Below are 21283 nucleotides of genomic sequence, written 5' to 3' on the forward strand. Positions count from 1 at the left end.
CTCTGCAGGCCAGGAGGGAATGGCACAATATATTCAAAGTGATGAAACAGAAAAATCTACAACCAAGAATACTCTACCCAGCAAGGCTCTCCTTCAGATTTGATGGAGATCAAATGCTTTACAGACAAGCTAAAAGAGTTCAGCACCACCAAACCAGCTTTACAACAAATGTTAAAGGAACTTCTCTAGGCGAAAAAAGAAAAGGCCACAATTAGAAACAAGAAAATTACACAGACCAATCACAAGCACTGAAATTGAAACTGTGATTAAAAATCTTCCAACAAACAAAAGCCCAGGACCAGATGGCTTCACAGGCGAATTCTATCAAACATTTAGAGAAGAGCTAACACCTATCCTTCTCAAACTCTTCCAAAATATAGCAGAGGGAGGAACACTCCCAAACTCATTCTGTGAGGCCACCATCACCCTGATACCAAAACCAGACAAAGATGTCACAAAGAAAGAAAACTACAGGCCAATATCACTGATGAACACAGATGCAAAAATCCTCAACAAAATACTAGCAAACAGAATCCAACAGCACATTAAAAGGATCATACACCATGATCAAGTGGGGTTTATTCCAGGAATGCAAGGATTCTTCAGTATACGCAAATCAATCAACGTGATACACCATATTATCAAACTGAAGGACAAAAACCATATGATCATCTCAACAGATGCAGAGAAAGCTTTTGACAAAATTCAACACCCATTTATGATAAAAACCCTGCAGAGAGTAGGCACAGAGGGAACTTTCCTCAACATAATAAAGGCCATATATGACAAACCCACAACCAACATCTTCCTCAATGGTGAAAAACTGAAACCATTTCCACTAAGATCAGAACAAGACAAGGTTGCCCACTCTCACCACTCATATTCAACATAGTTTTGGAAGTTTTAGCCACAGCAATCAGAGAAGAAAAGGAAATAAAAGGAATCCAAATCGGAAAGGAAGAAGTAAAGCTGTCACTGTTTGCAGATGACATGATACTATACATAGAGAATCCTAAAGATGCTACCAGAAAACTACTAGAGCTAATCAATGAATTTGGTAAAGTTGTAGGATACAAAATTAATGCACAGAAATCTCTGGCATTCCTATACACTAATGATGAAAAATCTGAAAGTGAAATTAAGAAAACACTCCCATTTACCACTGCAACAAAAAGAATAAAATATCTAGGAATAAACCTACCTAAGGAGAAAAAAGACCTGTATGCAGAAAATTATAAGACGCTGATGAAAGAAATTAAAGATGATACAAATAGATGGAGAGATATACCACGCTCTTGGATTGGAAGAATCAACACTGTGAAATCTACAGATTCAATGCAATCCCTATCAAACTACCACTGGCATTGTTCACAGAACTAGAACAAAAAATTTCACAATTTGTATGGAAACACAAAAGACCCCGAATAGCCAAAGCAATCTTGAGAACGAAAAATGGAGCTGGAGGAATCGGGCTCCTTGACTTCAGACTACACTTACAAAGCTACAGTAATCAAGACAGTATGGTACTGGCACAAAAACAGAAATATAGATCAGGGCTTCCCTGGTGGCGCAGTGGTTGAGAGTCCACCTGCCGATGCAGGGGACATGGGTTCATGCCCCGGTCCAGGAGGATCCCACATGCCGTGGAGTGGCTAGGCCCGTGAGCCATGGCCGCTGAGCCTGTGCATCCAGAGCCTTGCTCTGCAACGGGAGAGGCCAGAACAGTGAGAGGCCCGCATACCGCAAAAAAAAAAAAAGAAAAAAAAAGAAATATAGATCAATGGAACAGGATAGAAAGCCCAGAGATAAACCCACGCACATATGGTCACCTTATCTTTGATAAAGGAGGCAAGAATATACAGTGGAGAAAAGACAGACTTTTCAATAAGTGGTGCTGGGAAAACTGGACAGGGACATGTAAAAGTATGAAATCAGAACACTCCCTGACACCATACACAAAAATAAACTCAAAATGGATTAAAGACCTAAATGTCAGGCCAGAAACTATCAAACTCTTAGAGGAAAACATAGGCAGAACACTCCATGATACATCACAGCAAGATCCTTTTTGACCCACCTCCTAGAGAAATGGAAATAAAAACAAAAATAAACAAATGGGACCTAATGAAACCTAAAAGCTTTTGCACAGCAAAGGAAACCATAAACAAGACCAAAAGACAACCCTCAGAATGGGAGAAAATATTTGCAAATGAAGCAACTGACAAAGGATTAATCTCCAAAATTTACAAGCAGCTCATGCAGCTCAATAACAAAAAAAACAAACAACCCAATCCAAAAATGGGCAGAAGACCTAAACAGACATTTCTCCAAAGAATATATACAGATTGCCAACAAACACATGAAAGAATGATCAACATCACTAATCATTAGAGGAATGAGAGAAATGCAAATCAAAACTACAATGAGATATCATCTCACACTGGTCAGAATGGCCATCATCAAAAATCTAGAAAATCTAGTAAATGCTGGAGAGGGTGTGGAGAAAAGGGAACACTCTTGCACTGCTGGTGGGAATGTAAATTGATACAGCCACTATGGAGAACAGTATGGAGGTTCCTGAAAAAACTAAAAATAGAACTACCATACAACCCAGCAATCCCACTACTGGGCATATACCCTGAGAAAACCATAATTCAAAAAGAGTCATGCACCAAAATGTTCATTGCAGCTCTATTTACAATAGCCAGGACATGGAAGCAACCTAAGTGTCCATCGACAGATGAATGGATCAAGAAGATGTGGCACATATATACAATGGAATATTACTCAGCCATAAAAAGAAACGAAATTGAGTTATTTGTAGTGAGGTGGATGGACCTAGAGTCTGTCATACCGAATGAAGTAAGTCAGAAAGAGAAAAACAAATACCATATGCTAACACATATATATGGAATCTAAGAAGAAAAAAAAAAAGGTCATGAAGAACCTAGGGGTAAGAGAGGAATGGAGACGCAGACCTACTAAAGAATGGACTTGAGGATGTGGGGAGGGGGAAGGGTAGGCTGTGACAAAGCGAGAGAGTGGCATGGACATATATACACTACCAATCGTAAAATAGATAGCTAGTGGGAAGCAGCCACATAGCACAGGGAGATCAGCTCGGTGCTTTGTGACCACCTAGAGGGGTGGGATAGGGAGGGTGGGAGGGAGGGAGACACAAGAGGGAAGAGATATGGGAACATATGTATATGTATAACTGATTCACTTTATTATAAAGCAGAAACTAACACACCATTGTAAAGCAATTATACTCCAATAAAGATGTTAAAAAATAATTTAAAAAAACATATACCACAGAAAAAAAAAGGACTAATATCCCTAATAGATAAATACTTCTTAGAATTCAGGGACAAAGAAAGGAGCAAAAACCTGCTAGAAAAATGGGGCGGGGGAGCCTTGAACAGACAATCCAGAAAAAACATTAATATGTTTCTTAAACTTAGGGAAAATTGTTCAAACTCACTCGTAATTAGAGAAATGCAAACAATACAGATACCATTTATCACCTATTAGATTAGGAAAAATTAAACAATATGACAACATTCTATTGGTGAAACTGCGGGAAAAACAGGTACTCACATACAATGCTGGTGGAAACACAAACTTTTTTTTTTTTTTTTTTTTTTTTTTCTTTGCAGTACGCGGGCCTCTCACTGTTGTGGCCACTCCCGCTGCAGAGCACAGGCTCCGGACGCGCAGGCCCAGCGGCCATGGCTCACGGGCCCAGCCGCTCCGCGGCATGTGGGATCTTCCCAGACCGGGGCACGAACCCGTATCCCCTGCATCGGCAGGCGGACTCTCAACCACTGCGCCACCAGGGAAGCCCGAAACACAAACTTTTTACACAACCTATCTGGAAGGGAATTTGGCAGTACCTAACAAAACTACATATGCACTCACTTTTTGCCCTAGCAATCCCACCAAACCTTCACCTGCAATAATACAAAAAGGTTATTCATTGCAGTACTGTTTACGAGATATTGGAAACAACCAAGGTGCCTATACACAGATGGAAGTATTTATCCATTAGTGATATTAACCCTTTTTTCTGTGGTTATGTACATGCAGTGATGGAATAAACTATAGGACATCCACATAATGTAGTACTATGCAGCTGTTAAAAAAATGAGGAAGATTTTTATGAGCTAATAAGGATTGATTTCCAGGGCATACTCTTAAAGTGACAAAGGTAAAGCCCAAAAGAGTGTCCACAGTATGCTACCCTTCATGTTACAAAGAAGGGTATATATGAAAATATGCAGGTATCCACTTATTTGTGTAAAAGAAATAGTCAACTCTGCTATAGCACAACATAGCCATCCTTATAAGTCTCCACATTATGCAGAACTGCACAATAAAAACCAAAGGGTTTATAGAGAAAACAGAGCACAACACTCAAAAAGCTTCTGTGACACACACACACACACACAAAGATAGGAACCTAATAAATAAACAGTAGCACAATTTTACACATGTGAAATGGTTAAGAAATACATAATACATGTGTCACTTTCCCTAAAAAAGGCCCTGAAGTTTGCTTGTGGAGTGGGCGTCAGGAGGCGCGGTGGATGCAGGGGTACCTGAAATCAGAAGGCAGGCTGTAATAGCAGATGTGGACAGGCGTGGCTGCTAAGACATGGGGTGAATCGAGGGGGCACAGAGGTGTTTGAGGTGTGTGTATTTTGTGTGTTTTTATACAGCTCAGGTCAGCTGGGTGCAGTTTCTGCATTCACCTAGAGTTTCTCATACGTGAAATTGTGCCTTAACAGACGCAAAATTCACATTAAGCTCAACTTGTGCTCTAAGATATCAATCACGTTGGAACAAATTCACTTTTTCAAAACAAGAGTTACAGCAGAACTGACTGTATAGGAGAGAGAAACCAGAAGCTAATGAGATTGGTTTACCAACAGGGCATAGGTGGGAATGGGGTAGAAAGACTGGGGGATGGGAAGGAGGTAGCAGGGTCAAGGCAGCGTGACACTTCTCTGAGTATATTTTTGGGAGCTCTAACCCTTAGAACCTAAGGTAATGTTTCACATACCCCCCCGTAAATAAATAATTAACATCAGCCAGAATGTAAGGAGAATCCAAAGTGGAAAACACGCAGTAACAAATAAACCTAACTATATTACAAGTGAATATCCTAACCACACTGAAGGAGATGGGGAAGAAAATAGCTAACCTAAGTAACTTTGGAAAGAAGTATTTTAATTTTGTTGTTTTGTTTTAACCACAAATATTTATTGATGGATTGATGAATATAATTTTAAATAGAGCAATAAGACACAGCCATGGATTAAAACAGTATGCTATACTGCCAAAAGAGGGCAAAGGCATAAACTTGGGAACTTTAAATATTCAAGTCAAAGAGCCTCTGAGGTACTGAATAGAAAATTATCAGACAATCTTCCCTTTTACACAATTCCTGTGTTACATCACTTGATCCCAAAGTCAGAATGGTACGTCATACAGAATTCCTCATTCATTTATACTTGAGCCATCTCGCCTGGCCACTCCTCTGTCCCCCATTTTTTTCCCTTCCCTTTGCAGTGGTGTTCTTTGGCCATTCCCTTCCTAAAGAATTGCTTCTTCCTAAGCAAGAAAGCAAGCAAGCACGTAGTGAGTCAGAGAATATCCACCACAGGCAGATACATGCATGAATGGACTTAGGTGTTAGGATGGCAACAGCCTAATTCAGTGAGGTCTAAACTAAACTGACTTTGGCAAAGAAGCTGCCCTGGCTCCTGGCTCGCTGAAAGGTCTACAATTCTACCTCAGGTTGTGCCACCATTGCCAGACCCCGTGTTTCTAAGCGATTAGCAGTCGAGGTAGGAAGCCAATGTAACCAGGCAGCTAATGTGACAATACAGTCAATGCTTTGGACCTCTACTGGGAGCTGACTATGGCTTCTGACGTAATCATTTGCCAAGTGCAAAAACCTTCAGGATACTAAGGACGATCTTGAAATCTCTTGGACAGGATGAGTTAGGCATCTCCATAACTCTAATCTTTCTACTTGGAAACGTGAACTGAAAAACATCCCAGGGCATGCAACACTGAGGTATAAGCCATGCTACAGAGGTGGTAACACAGGAAGCTTTTAGGGTGCCCAGCCTCCTTGTTCAAAGAGCCATGAGAAAGTCCCCAGGCAGATTGTCAGGGCGGCTCTTCTGGTGGCGAGAGTGCCCCAAAGCTGACCAGACCGGCAGGCATATGGCTATTTACTGAAGAACCAACCCTGTACTAACAAGAGTAGCCACAGAGCAGCCACCCTACATGTGCAGAATCAGAGGCCAGAGGTCGAGTGACCTGGGCAAGCCACCTAGAAGAGATGGCTCGACACATTTTAAGAAGAACATTTCCATCCAGCAGCCCTTTGATGACAGAGCAGAGTACAAGGGACCAACAGATGGTCACATTCTTCTGAGGAGAGATGCTCCTGGGGAGAGAACATCCCAGAGGCTCATTTGTGAGCAAAGGTAAATAAAAACTGCCAGACCACAGAACCATCTTGTCAAGTTAGACATATATTTAAGAGGGTGCCTGGTAGAAGACAGGGGATTTTGAGGTATAACAAAGAGCACACAGACTGAAAGATCTAGTGAATGGGGGGTTGGGTGACAGAGAAACAGGAAGCAAAGGACAACTGGGAAAGGCTGAAGGAGCATGCTGAGGCCCAGCGGGAGGGAAAGCAGCATGGCTACAGTCGGCATCCGTGAAAGAGCTTGTTTGGCTGCTTCTTGGCTTGAGTCCCTCTCTCACTTCCTCAGCCTGGATGGATGTGTGGCATTCAGCAGCATAACTGGGGGAATGGTATTTATACACGGGGAACTGGTGAATGCGTAGTGAAGAGAAATAGACTGGGTGTGCCATTCTGTAACGCTCCGTGTACTGGGAAAAGCCAGTATCCATCTTGATCTCCTCAAGCTCTTCCCTCCACAGTAACGTGGAAGTCTGAGACCCCATCCCCATGCGGGAGCTTCCCGGGGAGCAGCTGTGGCTAAAGCAACCATGTAGATGAAAGACAAAAGGAATTGTACACAAATATTGTACTTTAGTTAGTAAATTTGTTCTTTACAAGAGAATGAGTTAGAAATTCCGAAACTACTTTTTGTGTATACTAGGATTGCACAAATAACTAAACATGTTATGGATAATGACAGTTTGTCACCACTGGAGAAAGGAGTTACAAATAAGGAAAGAAGGACGTCAAGGATGAATCCTGTGGTGTTGGATTAGAATCTAAAGTATCAGTATAAATTCATACGTATATTCTCACACACACACATACACACATACATGGATATGCAGGTGGGTAGGCACAAAATAAATATGTGCACATGTGCATGTATGAGTATACAAACATATTTCCTAGCTCTGTCACCTGAGTGCCTTAGAAGCAATGACACTCTGGTAACATTGAGCACATCTAGTGCCCAGATCTTGTTTCTAAATACCACTCTCTGATAAGAGAAACCAGGACTCCTTTCCAGGGCTGGCCAGGGAAAATAGAAGATAAGCCTGGAATATCTTGAGAGGCCAGAAAGCAAGAAAGTACTAAAATAAATAATAATAGTGTCATGTCAAAAAGGCACAGGAGCCAACTTGAAGGTGCTCCCAATGGCCAAATCTGGGACAATACAATAATGATAGTAATAGATGATAACACACAGTATAAAAGAACTATCTATGAGTCTATACTGTCTATAAGTAATTGGGATAAGTAAATAAATACATGGGGGTGGGGTACCTCTTCCTTACAGAAGAATTCTAACTAATAAATGTAGAAATACTGATGGAAATTTTTTAAAATCACTGTTAGCCAGATATGACAGCAAAAGTTTTTACAGACAGTAATCATCACTGGGTGCTAAAATAGTTGGGTGAAATTATGTTGAGAAACAGGATATTTGCATAGTTTCAAAATTTCGCCCCACAAGATACTTGTTGATTACAAACAGAAAATAGTAACTTCAGCTGCAAAAGCCTGGCAGACACAATCTTAACCAAGTGATCAAAGTTAACATCCGCAGTAAAAGGGCAAGCCTATGCATGAGCCCCCTGACATGATGCACTGAGATAACACTTCTGTGGGATTCTTGCTAAAAATGAGTAACCTCAATCTAATCATAAGACAACAACAGACAACTCCAACTTGAAGGATATTCTAGAAAATAACTGGCTAGTACTCTTCAAAAGTATCAAGGTCATGTAAGGCAAAGATTGAGGGACTATCACAAACTGAAGGAGACTAAGGAGATTTGACAACTAAACGCAATGTGAGACCCTGGACTGGATGGATCCTGGACCAGAGAAAGGACATTAGTGGGAAAACCGACAAAATCCAAATAAGGTTAATAGATTAGTTAATCGTATTTATCAATGTTAATTTCCTGGTTTCAATAAATGTACCATGGTTATGTAAGATGTTAACATAAGGAAAACCTAGATAAGGAGTATGTGGAAACTCTACTATTTTTTACAACTTCTCTGTTAAGTATAAAATTATTTCAAAATATAAAGTTAAAAATACATATAAACTCTCAGCCATGGATATTTCACAATTGGGACTTACACTCCAATGCCTATGATACATATATGGCTTCAGGAAAAGGTAGGTTCAACCAGGAAATGCTTAGTTCAGAATTTCTTTACTTTAAATAGCAAAATTTAGAAGACCACAGAAAATCTAATCTCAGATGATTAGAAGTTGCCATGGTATATAACACTTTGGCCCTTAACGTACCATCATGGCATAGATTCCCATTTCAGAGTGTGGAGTCAGTTTATCATAGCAGTTCACCCTGATCCCCTGCTGAATGGAATGTCCAGCTCATCTGTTCTCATCAGTCAGGGCCCTTGGTCCAGGCCCAGATCTGCGAATACTTGGAATATTCACATGTTCTTCCCCGGCGTAAGCCTAAGGCAGGCATTCCCAAGAGATTCTAGCACTCTTTCCCACATAGTCCCCACCGCCCCTACTGATCAGAGTCAGCACTTGAGCTGAACCGTCATCTATTGCTGTGTTCGGCCTGCACTCAGGTCTATGGGGACTCTTGAGGTCTAAGTCCCTGCCTTAGATTCTGCTGTCCAGATAGACAGGCATGGAAGTCACCCTTCCTCGAATATGAGAAGAGACTCCAGCAGTCTCACCAAGTGTCCTTCTCCAAGCTTCATCAGTGATCCAGGGTAGAATGTCTAATGGTCCCTGTGGTATTAGATAAAGATGCTTGACATGAGATGGAGCCTGATGGCAAAAGTTGATCAGGTTCCAGAGAAACACTGAGGCCTAAATCCTTATCATCAGGAGTGACAGTTAACTTATTCTAATCGTGTTCACAGTAATATTCTTTGTCAGACTTGATAAAATGAACCAGGAAAGAATATCAGAGATTCTTTGTCATTTCATAGCCTGACAGTAGTTTTCTAACTTATTACACTGTGGCATCCAGGGATATTAAAATAAAAATCTGTCAAATCATACTTTTCTTATTAAGGGGGTGCATTTGCAGGACAGGGGACATTCCAACAGCCTCATTCAGAAGTAAATGGAGGTCCTCACTCAAATTCGGACCCAGACCCCTTTGGTCATAGTCCAGAGCTATAAACAATGACGATGTTTACTCTTCCATTTTCTATCGAGAAGAAAAAAATAGGCCTTACCAGAAGGCAGCTTCTGAGAAAAACTAAACTAGCTTACAGAAGAATCAGAAGGCTGAGAATGGAGTTCCGAGCCAGGAGAGATTAAAGACTAGTGCCGGCAGGAGAGGGTATTTCAGTAGTATTTACCTGTCCTATAGGATAAAGACCTTCTCACTGCCTCACCCTCTCTCCCATCCCCAGCTCCGTCTTCTCTTATCCAGCCTCTCCCCTCCTTCCCTTTCTCCATGGGTCCACATTAGAGATTTTCAATATTCTAGTGGTTTATAAGAGTTAGGACTAAGAAATGCTACCAAGCCTTTCCTTTGCCATAAAAGAATTATACATACCACAGTGTCCCAGACAAGTCTCGTTTTGCTTTTACAAAATATCTTCATAGTTTTGCAAGCTCTCTCAGAAGTATTCTGTTGTTTTATGACCTTTCTCAAAATGGTACTGTCCATCCAAATTAAGTCTCTCTTGCTTCAGCTTAGGTATTTCCCTTTATCTCATCTAGTTTGCTCCTTTCAACCAGTTAAGAAAAATTCTAACTTTGGTATGAGAACCTTTGACATACAAATTCTTCCCTAATACTAAACCTTCTATTTCTCCATTCTGCCTAAAGAAATAATTTCAAATCCTTAGCCCAACTACTCTCCAGCCTCTGTACAATCTGGTCCTAACTTACCTTTCCAGATGGATTTCCCACAAGTCCTCTGTACACACCCTAGACCTCAGCCAAACCAAACTCCATGTGCTTCTCTAGAAAAATATCCTGCACTCTCAAAACAATATTGCCACTTGGAATGCCCTTTCCCGTATTATAGCTTCTTATTTATTCCTTCATTTTGAAAAAAAACAGAATTAACCGAACACCTACTATTAATAAGTACTAGAAGGATACAAAAATGAATGAGACATAATCTCTGCCATCCAGAGTACATGACTACTAGAGGAAATTATATGGTATTGAGTATCAGGTGTTAAGACCTAACTGGTGTGGGGAGTTAGAATGGGGTCAATGTTAGGATTAAACTTCATGGAAAAGGTAGCATTTGAGAAGACCCTGAAGGATGGGGTCGAATTCTGAAAAAGATTACAGGCCGAGGAAACCATAACAGCAAGCACACAGAGGCAGGACAAAATGGAGTGTATATACATGAATTCAGATACTTCGGTTTGGCTGCAGTGCTTCAATAGACCAGATCTTGAAGGATCTTGAATGTCAGACTAAAATGTTTGAATTTATTCCATACGCAGAGGAAATTATTGAAGGGTTCTGAGCACAGAAATAACATGATCAGAAAGAGCAATGCTTTATGAAGATACGAGGCTTGTGTGTGTACAGGATTAATTTCCTCCATTTCTAGAGGTTCCTTCATGGTATACTAGGGAGATAAAAGCCTGACTTGAGTTTCAAATATAGGTTTGCAGGAGCGGGGATGCCTATCACACCCTCCATTTAACTCACCTGTCTGGTCTTTGCAGCAGGTAGACAGATCTGGGAAACTGGCTATAAGTAGTCTGTGACTCTGTAGCTGCTATTCCAATATGGTATTTTTCTTAGAGTAAATCAGCACAGCACCTAGCATGTGGAACACAGCTACTGACCCTAGCAAATACTTTTTCCCTCTATACCCATTTTCAAGGGTCATCAGAAGCAATTTGCTTTTGGCACTATGTCAGCTCTCCTGCTCTCTGCCATAAACTGCAGAGATCATTATCATCTTGACACCCCATGGAACATCACACTTGTTCATGTTTTCCTCCTTCGACTGAGGGACTGGAAGTAGCAAGCACGTCAGATGCCTCAGACACAAGCAAGCCAGGGGCAAAAGCCTGGTACTTCATCAGTCAAGGTCCAGTCAGGAAAACAGAAACCACACCAGTTATTTTAAAAGAGAGAATTCAATACAGTGAAGGTATTATAAGACTGACATGGCAAATGGGAAACTGAGGTGACACAGATATAGTGACTGCAGAAAGCAGCTGACACTCCGAGGGCAGAACCTAAGAGGGAGCAGCTGGTGCGGAAATGTTTGCAGAGTCCCAGCAATAACAGTGCAGAGTATGGAAGAATAGATTTGGAGCTGACAGACAACAGCTTAATAGCCAGCACAACAGCTAAGGAAAGAATTAGCTGATGAGTCTGGTTCATATTAAATATTGTGAGAAATAAAGAAAATTCCCTATTGCAGACTTTAGTTTTGGAATTCTTTCTTTCTTTTTAAAACATGAGCCTGACTGTGGAACAGCCAATAAAATTACTTGTTTGTACACATCATTACAGAACATTCTCAGGTTGACATTCTCTTGCATGCCTGAGACATTTCATTGTTCAAAGTATAAGCAGACAATGAAATACTACTTGCAATAAAAAGGAACGAATTACTGATACACACAAAAAAGGATGGATCTCAAAGGCATTATGCTGAGTGAAAGAAGCCAGTCTCAAAAGGTATGATTCCATTTATATGACACTTTCAAGAAGACAAAACCATAGTGATGGAGGACAGACTAGGGGTTGCCACGGGTAGGAGTAGGGGGAGACTGTGACCAGAACGGGATAGCACGAGGGACTTTGCTGGGATAATGGAAATGTTCTGAATCCTGACTGTGGTAGGGTTACAGGAGTCTATGCATGTGATAACATTCATAGAGCTGTACTCAAAAAAGAGTCAATTAAAAAAAAGAAAAAAACAGGGGAAAGGTAAAGAAGGCGCACGCATGGCTTGTGTGCAAGAAAGTTTTGCCTTTTTTTAAAAATCTGCTGTGGTAAGGTCAAGTATGACTCCACGGAGCTTTTGCCACATCTGGCCTGAGTTACAAGGGGAAAGTGTCCCTTGGCATGAGACCAGATGTTCAATAGCTCTTCGGTTACCGCACCCCTTGGAGACCCCAGCTGAGGGCAAGGCACAGAGGGTGAGGGAGGAACCTCCCCACGCCTCTGGGCTGTCCTGGGACTCACACTGCCAGCTCCTATGATCTAGGGGAGGGTATCTGTGCTGTTTGCAGCAGTTCAAAGCCTCCTTCTTCCCTGCACTTCAAAGCCTGGCCTGCTTTTCCCCCACTCATGTCTTTTATTTGGTGCTAGCAACCTTTGAGGGTTGACGCTGAGTGGACCTTGCAGTGACCCCACTAATTGGCAAAGCTGGCCCCAGGGGATGAATAAGATACTCACTGGCAGCAACATCACAGTGACTGTGGTCCAGTGAGCCTTGTTCTGTGTTCTTGACAGTCCAGAGCAGTTCCCGTGAATAAACAACTGAGCGGCGCTGGGAAGTGTGCTTCCTCCCAGCCTGCCTGTAGTCCTCTTTTCCATTCGCATGGAGACTACTTTCCACACATGCTTCAAAATGCAATTTTGTTGTGCTCTGCACATTTAAATTACTTCATTAGTAGAATGCCATTAAACAAAGGGTTGCTGAACTTTGAAATACATAAAATGATTTTGCATTCCATCACCCTAAGAATTTTTGTTCAATTCCAGCTGAGACCAAAAGGAGGGAGATTCTCCGCAGTACCACAGTCTTTCAGAAAGCCTCTCTTAGGGTGAAAACTGCACCACTGCCATTGCCACCGCTGTTCAAGCTCTGCGCAGGAGGGGCAGATCTCTCATACACAAAATGTCTATCAATCTATCAATAGAATGGGATTCAAAAGTGAATGAGCACAGTACTCTTTTGTGTGTGGCTTGTTTCGTTCCACATGATTTTTTTGAGGTCAGTGTTATACATATCAATGGCATGTTCTTGTTTATTACTGTGTACTATTCCATGGTATGAATACAGTAGTCCACAACCTGTTTATCCTTTCTGCTGTTGGTGGATATTTCTAGTTACAGCTTTTTTTTTGGCGGGGGGGAGATTTTATGAATGAACTTGCTGTAAATATTTTTGTGAAAGGCTTTTTGTGGACATATTCATATTTCTTACTTCCATATACCTAAGAGGGAATTTAAAGGTAGACATATGTTCTATTGATACAAATAATAAATGCTGGAGAGAATGTGGAGAAAAGGGAACCCTCCTACACTGTTGGTGGGAATGTAAATTGATGCAGCCACTATGGAGAACAGTATGGAGGTTCCTTAAAAAACTAAAAACAGGGCTTCCCTGGTGGCACAGTGGTTGAGAGTCCGCCTGCCGATGCAGGGGACACGGGTTCGTGCCCTGGTCCGGGAAGATCCCACATGCCACAGAGCGGCTGGGCCTGTGAGCCATGGCCGCTGAGCCTGCACGTCCGGCGCCTGTGCTCCGCAACGGGAGAGGCCACAACAGTGAGAGGCCCGCGTACCGCAAACAAACAAACAAACAAACAAAAAACCAACTAAAAACAGAGGTACCATATGATCCAGCAATCCTACTCCTGGGCATATATCTGAAGAAAACTCTAATTCAAAAAGATACTTCCACCCCAATGTATATAGCAGCAATATTCACAATAGCCAAGACATGGAAACAACCTAAGTGTCCATCGACAGATGAATGCATAAAGATGTGGCACATATATACAATGGAATATTACTCAGCCATAGAAAGAAACAAAACTGAGTTATTTGTAGTGACGTGGATGGACCTAGAGTCTGTCATACAGAGTGAAGTAAGTCAGAAAGAGAAAAACAAATACCGTATGCTAACACATATATATGGAATCTAACAAAAAATAACGGTTCTCATGAACCTAGGGACAGGACAGGAATAAAGACGCAGACGTAGAGAATGGACTTGAGGACACGGGGAGGGGGAAGGGTAAGCTGGGACGAAGGGAGAGAGTGGCATGGACACATATACACTACCAAACGTAAAATAGATAGCTAGTGGGAAGCAGCCGCATAGCACAGGGAGATCAGCTCGGTGCTTTGTGACCACCTAGAGGGGTGGGATAGGGAGGGTGGGAGGGAGGGAGACGCAAGAGGGAGGAGATATGGGGGTATATATATGTATACGTATAGCTGATTCACTGTGTTATACAGCAGAAACTAACACAACACTGTAAAGCAATTATACTCCAATAAAGATGTTTTAATAGATAGATAAATAAATAAAAGAAATAAAGGTATGACTTGGAAAAGCAGACATGACAATGATAAGTCCATTTTTCCCAGTCCTGAATATTTTAGCACTTTAAATAGATATTAGTGTATACAGTGGTTAAAAGAAGAACTCAGTAGGCACCTGTTCCCAAATACCTTCCTCGTAGCCTACAACCACTGTCCAGAATTCTGCTTGAGAGACCTCTGGGTAAACCTTTGGGTTTATCACCAGGAGTTCTCAGCACGTTGATGTGAGCTCATCTGCAGGCTTCTTTCCAGCCTTGCAACTGGCTGGGAGAGTGGTGTGAAGGGTTTGGGCACGTGGGGTGCTGCATTCAGGCCCTCTGGGGAAGTGTGAAGGCCTTGCTTTGCCTGGGAAAGAGTGGTGACAAAGGAAGAACCAGGAAAGGGACAGGGAAAGCCTAGGATGGGCCCTAAACTTTGACTTACCTCATCGTTTTGTTTTCCCCATGGTTGTACACTTTGGTAAAGGTTGGAGTTGAGAAGAAAGGAAAGGGAGAAGCACAGTAGGAGTTGAACGTGATGTTACTGAACATGTTTGGAAAATAGGAGCCCAGTGTGAGCCAGTAGGAGACTTTGGGACATTCTCAAGGGAATAACAGTGCTATGTAATTGTAGCAGTAAGAGCGATATGTGAAGAAGGTATTGCCAGATTCTTTTAAGCCTTCCAGAAAGATCAAAGCACTTCATATTTATGTACAACACATATACACACTCCGGTGAAGAAAAATCTGAGGCAGCCAAGTTCCCCTCTGTCTCACAGACAGGCCATAATATGTGCAGAAATGCAAAGACTCGGTCTAAGGACAACAAACCCCAGGGTAGAATAAGAATAAGATCTCAGATCACCTACTAGGAACCCAGCGTGGCTTGCAATGGACATCTTCGCTCTAAGGTTTTATTCCTGTATTCAAATGTGCCACAGCATCCGTTCTCTAGTAAACATTTCTCATGTTTAAGACAGCATGATAGTAATAAATCAGCTCTGAAAGTCTACTGGTATAAATGCCATGTGGTATCGGTTAGATCACAAACCAAAGCCAATTTTTCAAAACACTTCCTGCTGGAATTGCCACAACATTTTAACAGATGTCTTTTGGAAAGTTTTGAAGCAAAACAAGCCCCCATCAGCGTATGAAATAAAACCGAAAAGAAAGTAAACTGTGGATGGATTATTTTTTTTCTTTTGGCAGTAAGAGGAAGATTGGAGAAAGTCTTGAGATCTTTGGAGAAATACTTGTTCATAGCCACAAAAGTGGAGAAATGAACTTTTCTCTCACACACACACCACAAGGAGAAACTGGGGTTTGGAAAATATTCCTTCATTATTCACCAAAGAAATTTCTTTGACAGCTTTGAGTATAATGTCTGTTATTTCTTGTTCTGAACACTGGTTATAACTCCAGCTTTTGTTGAAGGAGTTCCATAGGAAGCTAGGGTAACAGTTTGAGGCTATAACTAATGGGGCCAGCAGGGACAGAAATGCAGTGAAAGTATCAAGGAAGCATCTTTTGTCAGGGACAAGATGACTGGTGGTGGCTGATTCTAAAATGGTGCAGTATGGAGCCTGAGGCCTCTCAAAATCAGTGGGAGGGCCAGAGTGGAAGCCTGGAAAAGGAAGGAGATATTTCTTTTTGCACCTTTCTTCAATGTTTTGTTATGAAAAATTTCATGAAAAGTACAGAAAAGTCAAAAGAACCATACAGTGAACATGCATATAACTCATGTCAGTTTTCATCTGACAATTTGTTTATACTGGGGCTGATTTTGACCCTCATCAAAGAAGTGCTTTTGAATGAATGAATGAGTGGTCTAACAATCTTGCCACACACTTATTCTGGGGAAGCCAATGTTGTTCACTGCTAATCGTGCATGGAGTAATTTTCCCCATGGGTCTGCTTCCATCATCTGTTGTTTTGGATGCTTCTTGTTCATGCTGATTCGTCTCCTCCTTGCCTTGTTATCTTTGACTTTGTGCTGGATGTTATACTGAAAAATTATATGTAGAAATAATTTGACAGTTTCTTTATAGAAGATTTTTGTTTTCTTATGCCAGGCACGTGGGGGTGTTAGCAGTACAACAAATATTTACTGAGTATTACTGAGGCAGTAGGAATACAGTTATGAACAAGAAATGGTTCCTGCCCTTACAAGTCTTAGTCTGAATAAGCAATAGGATTAATTTAAATAGAGCCTTTAAAGAATAATTTAGTTCACACAAGTTTGATCAGCATGTAGCTTTTCCTAACCTTATCCATCTACGTTAAGGAATAGCATGCTGGGCCATGCAGAGATACCCCAAGGTAGCAGTTCTCTTGCAGTTTTATTTCTTAGATAATTTAAGAAAAAACTGTATGAACTGACTATTGTATTTGCCATATAAAAACCTAATCAGAAATATTATCAGAATGATTTTATTTCCTTTGACCAAATACCCAGGAAAGAGGATGCTTTAAAACACTTCTCTAGGGACTTCCCTTGTGGTACAGTGGTTAAGAATCCGCCTGCCAATGCAGGGGACACCGGTTCGAGCCCTGGTCCCAGAAGATCCCACATGCCGCAGAGCAACTAAGCCCATGCGCCACAACTACTGAAGCCCACACACCTAGAGCCCGTGCTCTGCAACAAGAGAAGCCACCGCAATGAGAAGCCCGCGCACTGCAACGAAGAGTAGCCCCCGCTTGCCGCAACTAGAGAAAGCCTGCGCGCAGCAACAAAGACCCAATGCAGCCAAAAATAAATAAATAAATAAACAGATAAATAAAAACAAACGTATATTAAAAAAACACTACGCTAAGGCAGTTACTAATTCATGGCAAGAATAAAACCATAGCCCACGTGAATATTATAAACTTAAATACTCTACATAGACAGACCATCTGCAGGGGCTTGAGTGCTTGTGCCTAGGTGGTGGAACCAAAGAACCCAATCCTTCTCCACACGAGCTCAAGAGTACCCAGTTTCAGCCCTCACAAGCTAGAGGTTGGAGCTACTATCAAAAGAGTGGATTGCACACCTGAAAACTAACACAATATTGTAAATACTTCCATTTAAAAAATTAAATTTTAAAAGAGTGGAGAGGCTGATTAGCTGAGAAGGAATCTTCTGTGGAGTGTAACCCACGCAGACCTTGATTTAATGATGGTGACCAAAACTGAATGGTCTGAGCTGTCTCTCTGGACTTGCCATCCTTAGTCATTTCCAGGTTTTATTTTACCTCATGCTTGTTTAATGGGATGGGGGCGTTTCTCAAACAGGTGAGAAATAAAAACCGCGCCTCATCCCTCACTCCTGGAAAAAATACTCAACAGGAAAGCTGACTAAGGAGATTTAAGACAAACTACCAAAATTACTATATTAATATCACTAATATATTTTCTGCCTTGCAGTTTCCTCCTGTGTAATTTTTGGAAATCCTTTCATGAGACACCTTTTGTTTCTTGGAAACAGGTTCGATTTCCATGTAGGCTTTGCATTCAGGTTCCTTTTCCTACTTCCATGAGTTCTCTCTCTATTTTGCACACTACAGCGTCTTACTCGAGACCTCACATCACTACCTATGACTGATTCTTATGACAGAGCCAAGTTAGTCTCTGGCCACATATACCACATCTGTCAAAATGATGGCTTTCAACGTGGGAGCCACAGACCCTATGAAATTATCTTCTTAAATAAGATCTAGATCAAAGTTAACTGGGCCTGAGGAGATGGCATTTGCTTTGCTTAAAAGTTAATGAGCAACCCTGTCAGTTAAAATTTAGAAACTTAGAACAGAATTAGACCTTGAGTGTTCCTCCCCTCTGAAACATGTCTGCCATGGGCTTAAGAAGAACTAGAACTGCATACACCAATGCTAAGCCTCTGATGGAACCAAGCATTCCTTGTGGTTTCCTCTATTTGTTTTCACCTATTTGCACTAAGATGGTAAGTACCCTTGAAGTCCATGGTGTCTGCTTCCTCCTGAGATCTTGAGCATGACCCTTACTTTATTTGGGTTTCCCATCACTGTTAAGACACACAGAGCTGGTATCATTCAAGTGCACAAATAATTTGTTGAGTTCTTGCAATGAGGAGGCATTTTGCTGACATCATGGAAGACTGAAAGGAAAATTAAACATGGCCCCTGACCTCTAGGAATTCATAATCTAATAGATGAAAAGACACATCCAGGGACAATTCATGTTACAGTAAAGCAATGCTATATGGAAAGTGCTGTACTAGAGGGCTAACTGAATCCAAAGCTGACATGGTTTAGAGTTTAAAAGAGTTTCACTGTCCTTCTGAAGTACATCCTGCCAAGGGGTTTCTGGTTACTAGATTAGTCTCCTAACAGGACTGGCTACATGATTTGTGGGGCCCAGTACAAAATGAAAATGCAGGACCCATTACTCAACAACTAAGAATTTCAAGACAGTGACAGCATCTAACCAAGCATGGAGCCCTTCTGAGCGTGGAGCCCTATGTGACTACACCGGTCACATGCCCATGAAACCGGCCCTGTCTTCAAATACAGACTATGAATATGAGGAAGGGGCAAATTTTGAGCAGTCCAGAGGAGGAAATAATACACAAGAAATTTTCTTCCAAAGAGTTCACAGGAAAATAAACTCACTCTAAGAAGATAATTCGGTCTTTCCCAAATTAGCAAATGGGATTGGGATCTAAAAGATATAAAGTTACAGTTCACAAAGACAATTTCACAGATATTTTACAGCTACATGGTAAGGATAATAATAATAGGAACAGTAGCTGACACTAACCCACAGAGCTTCTTAAGTGCCCAGATTCTTCTAAGCCTATTATTTATATTTACTCATTTAATCCTCAAAATGGCCCTGGAAGGTAGATACTATTCTTTTCCTATCTTAAGGACAAGAAAACTGACCTTAGAGCCCCTGGTCACACAGCAAATAAGTGGTAGAAGCAGGATTCGAACTCAGTCTAGCTCCAGAATCTGTGCTCTTAACCACTATTTATGCTACTTCTCATAAAACCAAGACGCATTCTGAAGGAAGGAAGGGAGTGACCCCAGTATATTCATTCATTAATATCATAGATTTGACTTAACCAGATACTGTGTGTTGTGTGTTTAATTTTTTCTTTTTTTTTTGCATTTCATGTTCATAGTTTAACAGCACCCGTTCGCCCTCCCCCACTGAATGTTGCCACATGACCCCATGGAGTAGAAAGGTACTGGTTCTGAGAACGTTCCGTCACAGCCTATCCCATTCTCTCTATACACTTTCACTTTCTTCTTTCTTTATGGAAAACTGTGTTGTTTCTAACTAACTAACAGGTATTCTTTTAAATCAATTTAAAGAGTGGTATTTTCCTAACTTGAATTAAATACAATATAAAGCAGACAGTAATATCATTGGCTTTTACATCCCCCCTCCTCCTAGCTGCAGTTAAGGCTATGTTCAAGACGTCACCTAACACCATCCCTGGACTCTGCAGTTTGGAGAAAAGAAATTTCAACTTGCCCTGTATTTGTTAGAACTGTAAAGGTTCAGCTTCTCAAAGCAAAAGAGAACAAGGACAAAAGGATTCTCCGTCAGCCAATTGTCCCTGTCACCATTAAATAAAAAGTGCTTTTGGCTGCCGGCCAGAGCCTGCAGTCAGGTCACTATTCTTTCTCTGTTTCCCAGTCCATTGTTATTCAAGGAAGGAATCGCCTACAAAATGTGGACTGTGGTGTGTGTCGGGGGGCAGGGGGTTCTCTCCAGCTCCTGCTCTCTCCCCCTCTCTGTGTCTCTGCACACACCAAACCTTTTTGTTTCCTTTTTGGAAGTTACCTAGGAAACAAAGTCTTTTGTGCTCCAACTTTATTTGAGCTATTTGCTTTGCTGGGAATCTGCACAAAAGCTGAAGAGAGAAAGAAGGTTGCAATGTTTTACTAAAAATGTTCATGGCGAACATCTTTTTCTCAAGGAGGGTAATCATATCCTGTTGGGTGTGTTGGGGGGCTTTGCAGATACCTCTGACAAGGTAAGCAAATGCTGGGGGTTAGTTTAAAACAAGTGGCTCTGGAATCTTCTCTTTAAGGGGACTTTGACAATACGTGAATCCTGAGTCAACAGGGCACGATGCTTCCAAATGTGAGAACGAGAATTTTTTTTTAATGATCCTGATTTTAGGACAATATTATTAAAACCTAACTGGAATAAGAGGAAAAAATGCTTATTTTACAGAAACAGCCACCTTCCAACAAATTGTGGGAAGAAATAAAACTAGGCTCAGCAGCAAAAACTAAGTCTTTTAATAATCTGGTTTAGAAACCCAACCCTGAAATCAAACTTGGGATGGAGCCTTTTTAATAATCTGGGCTAGGAGCCCAACCCTGAAATAAAAGTTAGACAATATTAAAATCGATCAAAGGTTTGGATGGAGAATTTGCAAACATCACTTGGAAGTCAAGGTCTTTAAATACACAGCTGGAAGAAAACCTTCGCACTGCGAAGCTGAAAGAAAATAAACTAGGACTATTTTACTCTTCGGAATTTGAAAATGAAACCCACTTGAATCTTTCCCCCTAGTAACAGTATTTGTATTTTCCACTATCGT

The 21283-nt window shown here is 41.3% G+C and overlaps 1 protein-coding gene across 3 annotated transcripts in view; it reads left to right on the plus strand.

Annotated features, from left to right (window-relative positions):
- Positions 1-21283, plus strand: part of NHS (NHS actin remodeling regulator) — a gene marked incomplete at its 3' end in the record, with an annotated part of 339720 nt that overhangs the window by 306825 nt on the left and 11612 nt on the right. For 2 of the 3 annotated variants that reach the window (XM_079727298.1, XM_079727299.1), the window contains one exon: positions 19847-19909. The exons of the other annotated variant lie outside the window; for it this stretch is intronic. In XM_079727298.1, coding sequence (XP_079583424.1) covers positions 19847-19909 — 63 coding nt within the window. The remainder of the gene's footprint in view (positions 1-19846; positions 19910-21283) is intronic. 3 annotated transcript variants of the gene reach the window in all.

This window comes from Hyperoodon ampullatus (genome assembly GCF_949752795.1).
Source record: "Hyperoodon ampullatus genome assembly, chromosome: X".
NCBI lineage: Eukaryota > Metazoa > Chordata > Mammalia > Artiodactyla > Ziphiidae > Hyperoodon > Hyperoodon ampullatus.